This window comes from Pseudophryne corroboree, chromosome 2 (genome assembly GCF_028390025.1).
Source record: "Pseudophryne corroboree isolate aPseCor3 chromosome 2, aPseCor3.hap2, whole genome shotgun sequence".
Classification (NCBI taxonomy): Eukaryota; Metazoa; Chordata; class Amphibia; order Anura; family Myobatrachidae; genus Pseudophryne; species Pseudophryne corroboree.
In genome coordinates, this window is record NC_086445.1 from 154469978 (window position 1) to 154489001 (window position 19024).

The window sequence follows — 19024 nt, forward strand, 5'->3', positions numbered from 1 at the left end:
TATATTGCTTTCTCCACTGTCTACCATATATGTGGGCTGAGAAGTATGCAGCATTCCTCCCAACAATGGAGGAGGCTAGATCGGGACGGGGGCGTGGCGGCATAATGGAGGGGCGTGGTTTTATCACAATGGGAGGTGCAGCCACACTCCGGCCTCTTCTGTAAACTCAGTCTTGATCCCACTGAAATCAGGATGGTTGGGAGGTATGATGCAGACAGAGTCAATTCATTTTTGAACAGTTGGGCAGGTAAGTCTATTTTAGTTACAAGGAAGGAAGAGAGATTTAAGGATTACTTTAGTAAGGGCTTTTGTATGTGTTTTTCCACAAAAACATGGAATTGAATGCTAGCAGGTAAATTATGAATCAGTTGAAAGATAAAAAAAAGTACAATGAAAAATGAAATCACCAGATTTATGGATAAACCCATACTGTATAACACGCAAGCAAAATTACATTAATACCAGCATGTAATCTCGATCAATAATAATTAACTGACCTGTTTTTCTCCTCTTGGCTTTTTATGATTTAATAGTAGTTCAACAGCTCCAACCACTTCTTTTCGTATAGCATGTAGTAAAGCATCTCCAACATAGACATTAAAACTCAGCAAAAGTTCAATCAGTTCAAGGTTCTCATTTTCAATGGCAATCAGTAAAGCTGTTCTTCCCAAAGGGTCGATGCAATTAATATTGATTTTAAAATAAATCTCAGCTTCTTCCAGTGCTTGCTTCACACTGGCATAATCGCCTTTCTCCACTGAGACCAGGTATGCTTTCTCATACGGGGAGAGTTCTGATTCCGAACGTACAATGCGGAGCGGAATTCGGTCTTGAAAAGGAGAACTGTTGCTTCTTCTGTAATAAAACTGAGCCATACTTTATGCCATCACTTTTTGTATCTGAAATTAAAAAAATTTAAAATAAATATCAGAATCACAAGAGAACTGCAAGTAATAGGTACAGTGCATATATCTTTATGTAAAGGTCATGAGATAAGCTAAATGTTCTGCAAAGTAAAGCAGCTGTGATGCAGCCTAGCCCCCCTCTACACATCTGCAGTGACAGTGTACTTGATCCAATTCATTAATAATTTAAGTAAAAATAATATGTATATGAGATTAACACCTTCAGCCAACTTAAATGTGTTCTTTTAAACACAGCAACCTGCAAGTTACAGGGGTCATGGACAAACCAATAAATGCCAATAATTTAAAGGTTGGAAACCTCTTTTAGGGGTTCATTCAAAATCAATTATTGTTAGTGAACATGGGGGGTTATTCAGGGATCTTGCTGCGTATGCAACGATCTGCGTCTATCTCCTCACATGCTGAGGGCCGCCCAGCACAGGGCAAAGCTGCCAAGCATGTGTTGCGCCGCCTCACGATGTTTCTGAAATTTAATTGCGGATGCATTGATTTAAGGCTGGACCCTGCCAGTGCAGTGTGGCTGCGCTGACAGGCGGTCCACCAAATTTTTTTCAATAGGAGCGGCTACATGCGATGTCACACAGCCGCCCCAAAAACACTCCTGGCACCCCCCTGTTCGGCCTGCAAAACTGTGAAACGCTGTTCTGCCGCTCCGCGGACGCAAAGCACTGTCAATCAACTTGTGACCGCATACTTCCAGGATGTTGGGTCGCGCACTGCAGGCGGTGCGTGTGCACAGACCCACCAAATGCATCCGCTGCATACAGAAGTGTGGCTGTATTCAGCTCTGACTTGTGCCCATGGTCATTTTCACTTACATTTGGAAAATCCAGGTATTGCTGGTATTACAATTGCAATGCAGGAGCTATGATTCAGATCTCCTGTTTACTAGAGATGAGCGGGTTCGGTTTCTTTGAATCCGAACCCGCACGAACTTCACTTTTTTTTTCACGGGTCCGAGCGACTCGGATCTTCCCGCCTTGCTCGGTTAACCCGAGCGCGCCCGAACGTCATCATGACGCTGTCGGATTCTCGCGAGACTCGGATTCTATATAAGGAGCCGCGCGTCGCCGCCATTTTCACACGTGCATTGAGATTGATAGGGAGAGGACGTGGCTGGCGTCCTCTCCATTTAGATTAGATTTAGAAGAGAGAGAGAGAGAGAGATTGCTGTGATACTGTAGATTAGAAGAGAGTGCAGAGTGCAGACAGAGTTTAGTGACTGACGACCACAGTGACCAGTGACCACCAGAGACAGTGCAGTTGTTTGTTTTATTTAATATATCCGTTCTCTGCCTGAAAAAAACGATACACAGTCACACAGTGACTCAGTCTGTGTGCACTGCTCAGCCCAGTGTGCTGCACATCAATGTATTGTATATAAAGCTTATAATTGTGGGGGAGACTGGGGAGCACTGCAGGTTGTTATAGCAGGAGCCAGGAGTACATGATAAATAATATTATATTAAAATTAAACAGTGCACACTTTTGCTGCAGGAGTGCCACTGCCAGTGTGACTAGTGGTGACCAGTGCCTGACCACCAGTATATTAGTAGTATTGTATACTATCTCTTTATCAACCAGTCTATATTAGCAGCAGACACAGTACAGTGCGGTAGTTCACGGCTGTGGCTACCTCTGTGTCGGCACTCGGCAGGCAGTCCGTCCATCCATAATTGTATTATATACCACCTAACCGTGTTTTTTTTTTCTTTCTTTATACCGTCGTCATAGTCATACTAGTTGTTACGAGTATACTACTATCTCTTTATCAACCAGTGTACAGTGCGGTAGTTCACGGCTGTGGCTACCTCTGTGTCGGAACTCGGCAGGCAGTCCGTCCATCCATAATTGTATTATAATATATACCACCTAACCGTGGTTTTTTTTTCGTTCTTTATACCGTCGTCATACTAGTTGTTACGAGTATACTACTATCTCTTTATCAACCAGTGTACAGTGCGGTAGTTCACGGCTGTGGCTACCTCTGTGTCGGCACTCGGCAGGCAGTCCGTCCAACCATAATTGTATTATATACCACCTAACCGTGGTTTTTTTTTCATTCTTTATACCGTCGTCATACTAGTTGTTACGAGTATACTACTATCTCTTTATCAACCAGTGTACAGTGCGGTAGTTCACGGCTGTGGCTACCTCTGTGTCGGCACTCGGCAGGCAGTCCGTCCAACCATAATTGTATTATATACCACCTAACCGTGGTTTTTTTTTCATTCTTTATACCGTCGTCATACTAGTTGTTACGAGTATACTACTATCTCTTTATCAACCAGTGTACAGTGCGGTAGTTCACGGCTGTGGCTACCTCTGTGTCGGCACTCGGCAGCCCGTCCATAATTGTATATACCAGTGACCTAACCGTGGTTTTTTTTTCTTTCTTTATACATACATACTAGTTACGAGTATACTATCTCTTTATCAACCAGTCTATATATTAGCAGCAGACACAGTACAGTGCGGTAGTTCACGGCTGTGGCTACCTCTGTGTCGGCACTCGGCAGCCCGTCCATAATTGTATATACCACCTAACCGTGGTTTTTTTTTCTTTCTTTATACATACATACTAGTTACGAGTATACTATATCTTTATCAACCAGTCTATATATTAGCAGCAGACACAGTACAGTGCGGTAGTTCACGGCTGTGGCTACCTCTGTGTCGGCACTCCGCAGCCCGTCCATAATTGTATATACCAGTGACCTAACCGTGGTTTTTTTTTCTTTCTTTATACATACATACTAGTTACGAGTATACTATCTCTTTATCAACCAGTCTATATATTAGCAGCAGACACAGTACAGTGCGGTAGTTCACGGCTGTGGCTACCTCTGTGTCGGCACTCGGCAGCCCGTCCATAATTGTATATACCAGTGACCTAACCGTGGTTTTTTTTTCTTTCTTTATACATACATACTAGTTACGAGTATACTATCTCTTTATCAACCAGTCTATATATTAGCAGCAGACACAGTACAGTGCGGTAGTTCACGGCAGTGGCTACCTCTGTGTCGGCACTCGGCAGCCCGTCCATAATTGTATATACCAGTGACCTAACCGTGGTTTTTTTTTCTTTCTTTATACATACATACTAGTTACGAGTATACTATCTCTTTATCAACCAGTCTATATATTAGCAGCAGACACAGTACAGTGCGGTAGTTCACGGCTGTGGCTACCTCTGTGTCGGCACTCGGCAGCCCGTCCATAATTGTATATACCAGTGACCTAACCGTGGTTTTTTTTTCTTTCTTTATACATACATACTAGTTACGAGTATACTATCTCTTTATCAACCAGTCTATATATTAGCAGCAGACACAGTACAGTGCGGTAGTTCACGGCTGTGGCTACCTCTGTGTCGGCACTCGGCAGCCCGTCCATAATTGTATATACCACCTAACCGTGGTTTTTTTTTCTTTCTTTATACATACATACTAGTTACGAGTATACTATCTCTTTATCAACCAGTCTATATATTAGCAGCAGACACAGTACAGTGCGGTAGTTCACGGCTGTGGCTACCTCTGTGTCGGCACTCGGCAGCCCGTCCATAATTGTATATACCAGTGACCTAACCGTGGTTTTTTTTTCTTTCTTTATACATACATACTAGTTACGAGTATACTATCTCTTTATCAACCAGTCTATATATTAGCAGCAGACACAGTACAGTGCGGTAGTTCACGGCTGTGGCTACCTCTGTGTCGGCACTCGGCAGCCCGTCCATAATTGTATATACCAGTGACCTAACCGTGGTTTTTTTTTCTTTCTTTATACATACATACTAGTTACGAGTATACTATCTCTTTATCAACCAGTCTATATATTAGCAGCAGACACAGTACAGTGCGGTAGTTCACGGCTGTGGCTACCTCTGTGTCGGCACTCGGCAGCCCGTCCATAATTGTATATACCAGTGACCTAACCGTAGTTTTTTTTTCTTTCTTTATACATACATACTAGTTACGAGTATACTATCTCTTTATCAACCAGTCTATATATTAGCAGCAGACACAGTACAGTGCGGTAGTTCACGGCTGTGGCTACCTCTGTGTCGGCACTCGGCAGCCCGTCCATAATTGTATATACCAGTGACCTAACCGTGGTTTTTTTTTCTTTCTTTATACATACATACTAGTTACGAGTATACTATCTCTTTATCAACCAGTCTATATATTAGCAGCAGACACAGTACAGTGCGGTAGTTCACGGCTGTGGCTACCTCTGTGTCGGCACTCGGCAGCCCGTCCATAATTGTATACTAGTATCCAATCCATCCATCTGCATTGTTTACCTGAGGTGCCTTTTAGTTGTGCCTATTAAAATATGGAGAACAAAAATGTTGAGGTTCCAAAATTAGGGAAAGATCAAGATCCACTTCCACCTCGTGCTGAAGCTGCTGCCACTAGTCATGGCCGAGACGATGAAATGCCAGCAACGTCGTCTGCCAAGGCCGATGCCCAATGGCATAGTACAGAGCATGTCAAAACCAAAACACCAAATATCAGTAAAAAAAGGACTCCAAAACCTAAAATAAAATTGTCGGAGGAGAAGCGTAAACTTGCCAATATGCCATTTACCACACGGAGTGGCAAGGAACGGCTGAGGCCCTGGCCTATGTTCATGGCTAGTGGTTCAGCTTCACATGAGGATGGAAGCACTCAGCCTCTCGCTAGAAAACTGAAAAGACTCAAGCTGGCAAAAGCACCGCAAAGAACTGTGCGTTCTTTGAAATCCCAAATCCACAAGGAGAGTCCAATTGTATCGGTTGCGATGCCTGACCTTCCCAACACTGGACGTGAAGAGCATGCGCCTTCCACCATTTGCACGCCCCCTGCAAGTGCTGGAAGGAGCACCCGCAGTCCAGTTCCTGATAGTCAGATTGAAGATGTCAGTGTTGAAGTACACCAGGATGAGGAGGATATGGGTGTTGCTGGCGCTGGGGAGGAAATTGACCAGGAGGATTCTGATGGTGAGGTGGTTTGTTTAAGTCAGGCACCCGGGGAGACACCTGTTGTCCGTGGGAGGAATATGGCCGTTGACATGCCAGGTGAAAATACCAAAAAAATCAGCTCTTCGGTGTGGAGGTATTTCACCAGAAATGCGGACAACAGGTGTCAAGCCGTGTGTTCCCTTTGTCAAGCTGTAATAAGTAGGGGTAAGGACGTTAACCACCTCGGAACATCCTCCCTTATACGTCACCTGCAGCGCATTCATAATAAGTCAGTGACAAGTTCAAAAACTTTGGGTGACAGCGGAAGCAGTCCACTGACCAGTAAATCCCTTCCTCTTGTAACCAAGCTCACGCAAACCACCCCACCAACTCCCTCAGTGTCAATTTCCTCCTTCCCCAGGAATGCCAATAGTCCTGCAGGCCATGTCACTGGCAAGTCTGACGAGTCCTCTCCTGCCTGGGATTCCTCCGATGCATCCTTGCGTGTAACGCCTACTGCTGCTGGCGCTGCTGTTGTTGCCGCTGGGAGTCGATGGTCATCCCAGAGGGGAAGTCGTAAGCCCACTTGTACTACTTCCAGTAAGCAATTGACTGTTCAACAGTCCTTTGCGAGGAAGATGAAATATCACAGCAGTCATCCTACTGCAAAGCGGATAACTGAGTCCTTGACAACTATGTTGGTGTTAGACGTGCGTCCGGTATCCGCCGTTAGTTCACAGGGAACTAGACAATTTATTGAGGCAGTGTGCCCCCGTTACCAAATACCATCTAGGTTCCACTTCTCTAGGCAGGCGATACCGAGAATGTACATGGACGTCAGAAAAAGACTCACCAGTGTCCTAAAAAATGCAGTTGTACCCAATGTCCACTTAACCACGGACATGTGGACAAGTGGAGCAGGGCAGGGTCAGGACTATATGACTGTGACAGCCCACTGGGTAGATGTATGGACTCCCGCCGCAAGAACAGCAGCGGCGGCACCAGTAGCAGCATCTCGCAAACGCCAACTCTTTCCTAGGCAGGCTACGCTTTGTATCACCGCTTTCCAGAATACGCACACAGCTGAAAACCTCTTACGGCAACTGAGGAAGATCATCGCGGAATGGCTTACCCCAATTGGACTCTCTTGTGGATTTGTGGCATCGGACAACGCCAGCAATATTGTGTGTGCATTAAATATGGGCAAATTCCAGCACGTCCCATGTTTTGCACATACCTTGAATTTGGTGGTGCAGAATTTTTTTAAAAACGACAGGGGCGTGCAAGAGATGCTGTCGGTGGCCAGAAAAATTGCGGGACACTTTCGGCGTACAGGCACCACGTACAGAAGACTGGAGCACCACCAAAAACTACTGAACCTGCCCTGCCATCATCTGAAGCAAGAAGTGGTAACGAGGTGGAATTCAACCCTCTATATGCTTCAGAGGTTGGAGGAGCAGCAAAAGGCCATTCAAGCCTATACAATTGAGCACGATATAGGAGATGGAATGCACCTGTCTCAAGTGCAGTGGAGAATGATTTCAACGTTGTGCAAGGTTCTGATGCCCTTTGAACTTGCCACACGTGAAGTCAGTTCAGACACTGCCAGCCTGAGTCAGGTCATTCCCCTCATCAGGCTTTTGCAGAAGAAGCTGGAGGCATTGGAGAAGGAGCTAAAAGGGAGCGATTCCGCTAGGCATGTGGGACTTGTGGATGCAGCCCTTAATTCGCTTAACAAGGATTCACGGGTGGTCAATCTGTTGAAATCAGAGCACTACATTTTGGCCACCGTGCTCGATCCTAGATTTAAAGCCTACCTTGGATCTCTCTTTCCGGCAGACACAGGTCTGCTGGGGTTGAAAGACCTGCTGGTGACAAAATTGTCAAGTCAAGCGGAACGCGACCTGTCAACATCTCCTCCTTCACATTCTCCCGCAACTGGGGGTGCGAGGAAAAGGCTCAGAATTCCGAGCCCACCCGCTGGCGGTGATGCAGGGCAGTCTGGAGCGACTGCTGATGCTGACATCTGGTCCGGACTGAAGGACCTGACAACGATTACGGACATGTCGTCTACTGTCACTGCATATGATTCTCTCAACATTGATAGAATGGTGGAGGATTATATGAGTGACCGCATCCAAGTAGGCACGTCACACAGTCCGTACTTATACTGGCAGGAAAAAGAGGCAATTTGGAGGCCCTTGCACAAACTGGCTTTATTCTACCTAAGTTGCCCTCCCACAAGTGTGTACTCCGAAAGAGTGTTTAGTGCCGCCGCTCACCTTGTCAGCAATCGGCGTACGAGGTTACATCCAGAAAATGTGGAGAAGATGATGTTCATTAAAATTAATTATAATCAATTCCTCCGCGGAGACATTGACCAGCAGCAATTGCCTCCACAAAGTACACAGGGAGCTGAGATGGTGGATTCCAGTGGGGACGAATTGATAATCTGTGAGGAGGGGGATGTACACGGTGATATATCGGAGGGTGAAGATGAGGTGGACATCTTGCCTCTGTAGAGCCAGTTTGTGCAAGGAGAGATTAATTGCTTCTTTTTTGGGGGGGGTCCAAACCAACCCGTCATATCAGTCACAGTCGTGTGGCAGACCCTGTCACTGAAATGATGGGTTGGTTAAAGTGTGCATGTCCTGTTTTGTTTATACAACATAAGGGTGGGTGGGAGGGCCCAAGGATAATTCCATCTTGCACCTCTTTTTTCTTTTCTTTTTCTTTGCATCATGTGCTGATTGGGGAGGGTTTTTTGGAAGGGACATCCTGCGTGACACTGCAGTGCCACTCCTAAATGGGCCCGGTGTTTGTGTCGGCCACTAGGGTCGCTAATCTTACTCACACAGTCAGCTACCTCATTGCGCCTCTTTTTTTCTTTGCGTCATGTGCTGTTTGGGGAGGGTTTTTTGGAAGGGACATCCTGCGTGACACTGCAGTGCCACTCCTAGATGGGCCCGGTGTTTGTGTCGGCCACTAGGGTCGCTAATCTTACTCACACAGCTACCTCATTGCGCCTCTTTTTTTCTTTGCGTCATGTGCTGTTTGGGGAGGGTTTTTTGGAAGGGACATCCTGCGTGACACTGCAGTGCCACTCCTAGATGGGCCCGGTGTTTGTGTCGGCCACTAGGGTCGCTAATCTTACTCACACAGTCAGCTACCTCATTGCGCCTCTTTTTTTCTTTGCGTCATGTGCTGTTTGGGGAGGGTTTTTTGGAAGGGCCATCCTGCGTGACACTGCAGTGCCACTCCTAGATGGGCCCGGTGTTTGTGTCGGCCACTAGGGTCGCTAATCTTACTCACACAGTCAGCTACCTCATTGCGCCTCTTTTTTTCTTTGCGTCATGTGCTGTTTGGGGAGGGTTTTTTGGAAGGGCCATCCTGCGTGACACTGCAGTGCCACTCCTAGATGGGCCCGGTGTTTGTGTCGGCCACTAGGGTCGCTAATCTTACTCACACAGCTACCTCATTGCGCCTCTTTTTTTCTTTGCGTCATGTGCTGTTTGGGGAGGGTTTTTTGGAAGGGACATCCTGCGTGACACTGCAGTGCCACTCCTAGATGGGCCCGGTGTTTGTGTCGGCCACTAGGGTCGCTTATCTTACTCACACAGCGACCTCGGTGCAAATTTTAGGACTAAAAATAATATTGTGAGGTGTGAGGTATTCAGAATAGACTGAAAATGAGTGTAAATTATGGTTTTTGAGGTTAATAATACTTTGGGATCAAAATGACCCCCAAATTCTATGATTTAAGCTGTTTTTTAGTGTTTTTGGAAAAAAACACCCGAATCCAAAACACACCCGAATCCGACAAAAATAATTCGGTGAGGTTTTGCCAAAACGCGTTCGAACCCAAAACACGGCCGCGGAACCGAACCCAAAACCAAAACACAAAACCCGAAAAATTTCAGGCGCTCATCTCTACTGTTTACCCTTCATCTCCAATCAAGCACAGAGGCCCCTAACTGAAAGTTTTCACAGTCTTAAGATGTGTACACACGGTGAGATTTTTGCTTGCAATTTTGACTATATAGTCAAAATCGCAAGGAAAGTCAGTGAAGATCGCAAAGGTGAAAGTCCCCTTGCGATCCCGATGCGCGGTCCCATGAGGTCGGTATCGCAAGCCTAGATCGCAAGCCTAGATAGACTGTGCAGTCAATTTTGACTATCTAGTATCAAAGTATAGTCAGAATTGACACAGCCAAAATCGCACATAGGGCCTAATTCAGACCTGATCGTAGCAGCAACTTTGTTAGCAGATGGGCAAAACCATGGGGGTCATTCCGAGTTGTTTGCTCGTTGCCGATTTTCGCTACGGAGCGTTTAAGGCAAAAATGCGCATGCGCATGGTACGCAGTGCGCATGCGCTAAGTATTTTAGCACAAAACTTAGTAGATTTACTCACGTCCGAACGAAGATTTTTCATCGTTGAAGTGATCGGACTGTGATTGACAGGAAGTGGGTGTTTCTGGGCGGAAACTGGCTGTTTTCTGGGAGTGTGCGGAAAAACACAGGCGTGTCAGGGAAAAACGCGGGAATGTTTGGGGAAATTGGGGAGTGGCTGGCCAAACGCTGGGCGTGTGTGTGACGTCAAACCAGGAACGAAACGGCCTGAGCTGATCGCTATTTGTGAGTAGGTCTGGAGCTACTCAGAAACTGCTAAGAAATTTCTATTCGCTATTCTGCGAATCTTTCGTTTGCTATTCTGCTAAAATAAGATACACTCCCAGAGGGCGGCGGCCTAGCGTGTGCAATGCTGCTAAAAGCAGCTAACGAGCGAACAACTCGGAATGAGGGCCCATGTGCACTGCAGGAGGGGCAGATATAACATGTGCAGAGAGAGTTAGATTTGGGTGGGGTGTGTTCAAACTGAAATCTAAATTGCATTGTAAAAATAAAGCAGCCAGTATTTACCCTGCACAGAAACAATATAACCCACCCAAATCTAACTCTCTCTGCACATGTTATATATACCCCCCCCTACAGTGCACATGGTTTTGCCCATCTGCAAACAAAGTTGCTGCTACGATCAGGTCTGAATTGGGCCCATAGCCAGTATCGCAAGCACAGTCATCTAGGCTTGCGATACCGACCACAGTCCACATTCAACAGTGAGAATCGTGCATAGCCGAAATCTCACCATGTGTACATACCTTAAGGCATTGATTTTCAACCTTTTTTTACTCGCGGCACACCGAACAATGTTTTAAAATTGCCAAGGCACACCATCCGTTCCCCACAGAAAACCCCCCAAAAAACACACATTGGCCCTCACAGTAATAAAAAATCCACACATACATTGGCCTACACAGAAAAAAACAATGACATTGCTACCCACATAAATCATGTTGCTCCTTACATAAATCCTGTTGCTCCCCATATAAATCAATCACATTGCTCCCCACATAAATCATGTTGCTTCCACATAAATCAATCACATTTTATCCCCACATAAATCCTATTGCTTCCCACATGAATTATTCACATTGTACCCCCCATAAATCCATAAATCCTATTGCTCCCCGTAGGAGAAATAACATAACAAATATAGCCCCTACCGGTCAGCTGTCCTCCTCTCTGTCCCTCAGTGGCGGGGGTTGTTCATAGTGGATTGCTGCGAATACTGATCAGCGGGCGGGGGGCAGGTGTGGATGTGGGTGGGCAAGGAAAGCTGTGAATGCAGGTGGAAATTGGAAGATGTGTATGCAGGTGGGTGGGCTGGCTGGGTGGTGAGATGCGACGGCCGTGACCTATGATATCACACCGCCGCGTCATCAAGGCACAGGTCACAGCCGGAGCATGAATATCCTCTAAGAAGAGCCCGGGCCAACAGTTCACTCTGAAGGTGCAGGAAGCTGCTCTGGCTCCGCGGCACACCTTGCAACTGGTCGCGGCACACTAGTGTGCCACGGCACACTGGTTGAAAAAGCCTGCCTTAAGGGGTATTCAATTAGCTGCTGGGTAAAGTCTGCGAAAAATGGCAAAATCAGATTCGTATGTGGAAAAAAACCCATTGATTCCTCAGTGGAATCAGTGGGTTTCCACACCTGAATCATGATTTTTAGGCTCAGGAAAAAGACACTTTAATGAAATACCCCCCCTAACAGCGGGAACCTACTCCATCTTCAGATGGCTTTGGGTTATTATGGAGCCCTGCTCTTTGTTATGTGGAGGAGGAACAGGTCACGTAGAGGGATCAAATCAGATACCTCCCTCCATGCCAGCACTCAGATCCAGAGCCGGCCATAGGCATAGGCAAACTAGGCAATTGCCTAGGGCATTTGATATGCCTAGGGGCATCAGCAGCTTCTGCTGATTAAAATGATATGCGGCATGCCTATATTCTGTGTGTAGCATTTCATATGCAGATACAGCCACAGTCTCCCAAGTATATAGCCATGCTGCATATCATTTTAATCAGCAGAAGCTGCTTGTGCATCCTAGCCACATAGCAATGCAAATAAGATGCATTTTCATTAAAATAAATGTGGCCGACGTTAGCATTGAGGCAAGATTTATGAGGACACATCTGTATCCAAGCAGAGGCAGAGGTCACAGTGTTAGTGGCAGTGTGACTGCTGTGTGCATGTGAGTGGGATGGTTGTGCAGTAGTGTTCAGAATATGTGTAAGGAGCATTATGTGTGTCATGTAAAAATGCATTAATAATGTGCAACATATGTTTAAGGGGCACTATGTGTGTCATTATATGTATAAGGGCATTAATAATGTGTGGCATATGTGTAATGGTACTACTGTATGTGTGTCATTATGTGTATAGAGGCACTAATAATGTGCAGCAAATGTGTAGGGGGCACTATGTGTGTCATTATGTGTATAAGTGCATTAATAATGTGCAGCATATGTGTAAGGGACATTATGTGTTAAAGGGCCTTAATAACGGTTGTCATAATGTGTAAGGCGCATTATGTTTATAAGGACATTAATAATGTGTCTCATATGTGTAAGGGGCATTACTGTGTGGCATTATGTGTATAAGGTGCTCTACTATGTGGCATTGCGTATAGAAAGGGCACTACTGTGTCGTCTAATGTGAATATAGAGCAATAGGGTGTGGTGTAATGTGAATAAGGAGCAATTCAGTGTGATGTAATATGAATAAGGGGCTCTACTGGGAGGAGTAACGTTTATAAGGTAAAGTGATACTACTGTGGGATGTAATATGAATTATGGACACTATCGCATGATCAAATGTGAATAAAGTTGCAGTACTGTGTGGCGTAATTGGAATTGGGGCTACTATTGTGTGGCCATGCCCCTTGCCAGCAAAAACACACCCCTTTTTGGGCTGTGCGCCAAATGTGCGAACTGTTCCTATTTAAAATATAGGGGGTACAAACACCAAAATAAGGACTGCTATGGGTGAGAGGTGGTGGTGCTGGGAAAGAGGTGAAAGGTCAGAGGCGGAACCAGCGGTGGTGCTAGGGGGCACAAGCCAAAATCTTGCCTAGGGCATCATATTGGCTAGGGCCGGCTCTGCTCAGATCACACATACTACGCACTAACACTGCTGTGTCTGTCCTGGCAGTTACACCGTTACTAATTAGTCAGTGTTAGGCTTCGCGGGTACATCTACTTTTCGGAGCAGCTGTCTCCTGCACCGGGACAATCTTTAATTGCTCCAATAATATGACATCCAATGCCACAACTCGTGGTGTGCCGATATTAAAGTATCAGGAGGACAGATTAATGATTACACCTGAAAGTGTTAAGTATTAAGCTGAGTAGTTTGCTACACATACAGTAATTATCTTATTTCAAGGACTTTTTCTATTTGCAGACCACTATCCCTATTTCAGTTCATTTATTTGAAATCATTCCAATTGACACAAGTTCTACCAATACACCAGAGCTTAAATGCTTTACTAATTAAGCAAGGTCTGTGGACAGAAAATAAACATCTATTATTTGCTCACAGTCTCAGTGAATTAGAGGCCAGTACTGTAGCAGATTTTTGCCTTGTTTTACTATAGCCATTCGATGAATTTCCTGAAACTTCCTGGAACTAGGCTATTAGACTGGCAGAAGGTTCTCATTAAATAAAGAAGTTCAACTTGCTTTAAAAGCTGAATGTACAATATCCACCAATTGCATAGTACTTCACAGAGAGACATTACAAATGATGTGTCAGTCCATCACAATTTATGAAATATATCACCTAAAACGACATTAAAAGAGTGTTGGTAACTTGTCATATGCTGAACCTGAATTTCATAAGAAGCGGTGTCAGGATTGCTGCCAACGTTCTAAAATAGTTTCTGGGGACATTTTAATGCTGAGCTGTCACAGCTGATCAGGTCTCAGCAAAGCTTGCAGTGCTACAGATGTGCAATCCCCATCGTGTCTCGTATCTGCAATTTGTTTATATCGTGTTTTGCATTTAAAAAATTAATCTTCAATAAATATTAACTTATTAAGGGCCAGAATATTATAATAAGTGGTTAAAATGACATGTGAAAAGCAGAAAAGAGTAATTGTAGTGGGCAGTAGTAGAACAGTATATAGAATGCTGTGGAACGTTTCTAGGGATATGGCCCACTAGGTCGATCAGCAAGAGGTCAACAGTGTCTAAGATGACCCCAAAAGGTCGACAGGCACTAGTTCGACACATGAAGAAGTTCGCCATGACAAAAAGGTTTATACGGCATAGATCAACATAGAAAGAGGTGTACATGAGGTTTTTTATTTTTTGGGGTGTCGTTTACTCCGTACAGTGACCGGGAAACCCAATTAGCGCGCTGCGTCACCTTGCATAGCTCGCTTTGCTCACCATGCTTTGGGCAAGGTGCCTTGCTCCGCTATTGCTGTGCTTAGCACAGGTTACTATTCCCAATCGTAGTCCACGTGGATTGTAAAGTATGAAAAAAGTCAAAAAATTAAAAAAATGTTTGAAAAAGTCATGTCAACCTTTTTCTGTGTCAATAATTGCCATGCCGACAGTTTGTCCATGATGACCTTTTCACCATGTTTACCTAATGCATGTCGACCATTAGTGGTCGACCTATTCACTGTCGACCTTATCCTTGTCGACATAGCACCGGATACCGTTTCTAGAGACAACATTTTTCTGTCTCTCAAACTTGGGTCTGCCCTTGTTAATGAGACAACTATAGGCCTCATACAGTTGGGCACAGAATACTGATTTGTTCTATTGTGAATGCATAGTAAAACAATGTTGACATTAGCGTATAACATAAGATACATGCCTGGCTAGGGAGCTTGGGGGTGGATACAATATGTAATTCCGGTACATCAAGCGTGTGCACATGTAAATGCATGATGACCTCTAGAGATGCAGCATTTTAAGAGTAGACCACATCTACAAGTACACCTGTTAGAAGGTACATATGTTGCGGGTACTTGGCCATTGTGTAGGGATCTGCCAAGTACAGTAGTAACTCTGGAAAGGGGAGGGATGGGGTAAATATTAATGCAATCACTTATTTTCAGTTATGTATTCCGTATTAATTTAGAAAAATGGTTGAATTACATTTATGGGAAAAGTACTTTGTGTTGAGTAGTGCAAATATATTTCATTAAATCGATCTTGTGACACTATACATCACATATGAAATAGCCTAAATGGGTGAATAACTTTTACACAACAGCCACAGCAGTGGTTCCCAGACTGGGGTTAATAGTTCAGGACCAAATCAATGTAGTTATGGTCACTAGTATTTTTTCCTGAATTTTACAATAGGAAACTTTTGGCTTAGCTACAGTATATATATATATATATATCTATATATATATATCTATATATATAGAATTAGATAGAAAGATAGATTGATAGATCGATAGATCGATAGATATAGATATAGATTGGGCTGCAGCTGTAAGACTGTTTGTTGTGGATTCTCTTTGAAGAATAAATACACCATGGCTAGATAACACACGTACATCAAGGGGATCAGAAGTCCAGACACTTACGGATGAAACACGTTGGAACTGTTTACCGACATCTCCTTTATGGACAGATAAGCCTCATATATTTTTTAATCTTGTACGTGTGTTATCTATCCATTCCTGTGTCATTATGTTTATTAAATTTGTGTATTTTTTAATATTTGCACTGCTGAGGCTATTATTTGATTTTAATTGGGAATAAGCTTGTTCCCTAATGATGCCTGCTGAAATTAGGCAGTGACATATTATGATATTCTGAATGGTACACGCTATGTTTGCTGTTTTTCTTCTTTAATTTACATGTATTAAGCTCCAAATGAGTGCTGAAGCTTCTTTATGCCATATAAGTGATCAGAGCCAATTTTTATCATCCCTCTTATGTTTTTTCCTATTTTTAATTGTACTCACTACACTCTTAGGCGCTTGTATTTACTATTTCTCGCATTTAACTATATGTGTATACCAAACACATGTTTACGTTTTATAAGCTGCCATTCATATAACACATGAGAAGTGTCCTAATTTTTATAGGGCTGATATACCGAATATTGTATATCATCACGAACTGTACGCCGTAGTCTCTATCTCTCTCTCTCTCTATATATATATATATATATATATACAGTGGGGATCAAAAGTTTGGGCACCCCAGGCAAAAATTCATTTTAATGTGCAAAAAGAAGCCAAGGAAATATGGAAAAATCTCCAAAAGGCATCAAATTACAGATTAGACATTCTTATAACATGTCAAAAAAAGATTGATTTTATTTCCATCATTTACACTATCAAAAGAACAGAAAACAAAAAATGGCGTCTGCAAAAGTTTGGGCACCCTGCAGAGGTAATACCTTGAACTGCCCCCTTTGGACAGCTGAGACCTGGCAGTGTCATGGATAGTTCTCAATCATAGTCTGGAAAGACCAGGTGATGTCAATCTCAAAGGTTTTAAAAGCCCAGACTCATCTGACCTTGCTCTAACAATCAGCACCATGGGTTCCTCTAAGCAATTGTGTAGAAAACTGAAACTGAGAATAGTTGATGCTCACAAAGCAGGAGAAGGCTGTAAGAAGATAGCAAAGCGTTATCAGATGCCCGTATCCTCTGTTCAGAATGTAATTAAAAAATGGCAGTCATCAGGAACAGTGTAAGTTAAAGCAAGATCTGGAAGACCAAGAAAAATATCAAACAGAACAGCTCGCAGGATTGTGAGAAAAGCAAGTCAAAATCCACGTTTGACTGCATGATCCCTCCAGGAAGATGGGGTTGTATTGCAGCCAGTGGCACAGGGAACATTTCACGAGTAGAAGGAAAAATAGATTCAATAAGATTCCAGCAAATTTTGGACGCTAACTTGATGCCATCTGTGAAAAAGCTGAAGTTAAAGAGAGGCTGGCTTCTACAAATGGATAATGATCCTAAACACACCTCAAAATCCACGGTGGATTACATCAAGAGGCGTAAACTGAAGGTTTTGCCATGGCCTTCACAATCTCCTGACCTCAACATAATTGAAAATCTATGGATAGACCTTAAAAGAGCAATGCGTCACAGACAGCCCAGGAATCTCAAAGAACTGGAAGACTTTTGTAAGGAAGAATGGGCGAAGATACCTCAAATAAAAATTGAAAGACTCTTGGCTGGCTACAAAAAGCGTTTACAAGCTGTGATACTTGCCAAAGGGGGCAGTAAATGATGGAAATAAAATCAATCTTTTTTTGACATGTTATAAGAATGTCTAATCTGTAATTTGATGCCTTTTGGAGATTTTTCCATCTCTCCTTGGCTTCTTTTTGCACATTAAAATTAATTTTTGCCTGGGGTGCCCAAACTTTCGATCCCCACTGTATGTATATATATATATATATATATATATATATATATATATATCTAAAAAGAAAGACAGGGGGGGCGCTCCATAGTGCAGAATCAATTTTTAATTATAAAAGCACACTCGCACTGTAGTTTAAAACACAGCAATATATGCCCGTACCAGAACAAACTCCGCTGTGGGCTTAATACCACATGATATATAACACAAATGCCCCCGGCAATTTCTCCAAACCTCCGGCAGATCTCCTGAGACAGGACCTCAGCCCCGTGCCGCTGGACCGCTGGATACAGCCGCCGCACGTTGGGACACCGTCACCCGTCGATAACCACCGAGGCAGGAGGGGGCACGACCACACACGTCAGCAAGCCACGCCAGGGGCGTGGCTTGCTGACGTGTGTGGTCGTGCCCCCTCCTGCCTCGGTGGTTATCGACGGGTGACGGTGTCCCGACGTGCGGCGGCTGTATCCAGCGGTCCAGCGGCACGGGGCTGAGGTCCTGTCTCAGGAGATCTGCCGGAGGTTTGGAGAAATTGCCGGGGGCATTTGTGTTATATATCATGTGGTATTAAGCCCACAGCGGAGTTTGTTCTGGTACGGGCATATATTGCTGTGTTTTAAACTACAGTGCGAGTGTGCTTTTATAATTAAAAATTGATTCTGCACTATGGAGCGCCCCCCCTGTCTTTCTTTTTAGATATCTGCCTTCCCGTGGAATTCCGGGTTATTTATGACGGCGGGGGAGCTGCGGTTCTATTGAAAAAAGGACACTGGTGCATCTCACTCTCTTTTGACTAGAGAAGTGATTTTAAGCTACATAGGCTTAAGACTGTTTCATTCTGACTGAGCGCACCTGATTATTTTACTGATCTATATATATATATATATATATATATAAAATTTTCCAAATGGTCAGCACTCACTTCTGTCCCGTGTATATAACTTGCCAAGGCGCTGCGTCGGCAGAAAGCATGCAGGTATACCCAAAGACGGCACTCACTGGTCTCACAAAGAAATACTGGACAGCGTCCTCTTATCAACGTTCGGGTTTATTTCAACCCGTCATCAGGATACACATAACGTTATGTGTATCCTGATGACGGGTTGAAATAAACCCGAAACGTTGATAAGAGGACGTTGTCCAGTATTTCTTTGTGAGACCAGTGAGTGCCGTCTTTGGGTATACCTATATATATATATATATATATATATATATATATATATATAAACCTTCTGCTGAACGGCACTCCAATACTTTCTGGTCTGCACCCGATGCACATCCACGGTCACCTCTGCAACCCAAATACAAACTCTATAATGGCGGCACTAAGAGGCTTCATAAATCCACGCTACACTCAGTAGTGTTATTCCAAATTTCAAAGTGAT

At 44.0% G+C, this 19024-nt stretch overlaps 1 protein-coding gene across 2 annotated transcripts in view; it reads right to left on the minus strand.

Moving 5' to 3' along the window:
- The window catches only part of TRPC4 (transient receptor potential cation channel subfamily C member 4), a 576236-nt gene that overhangs the window by 203002 nt on the left and 354210 nt on the right, over positions 1 to 19024 (minus strand). For both annotated transcript variants that reach the window (XM_063951858.1, XM_063951857.1), the window contains exon 2: positions 498 to 899. In XM_063951858.1, coding sequence (XP_063807928.1) covers positions 498 to 875 — 378 coding nt within the window. In that variant the 5' untranslated portion in view covers positions 876 to 899. The remainder of the gene's footprint in view (positions 1 to 497; positions 900 to 19024) is intronic.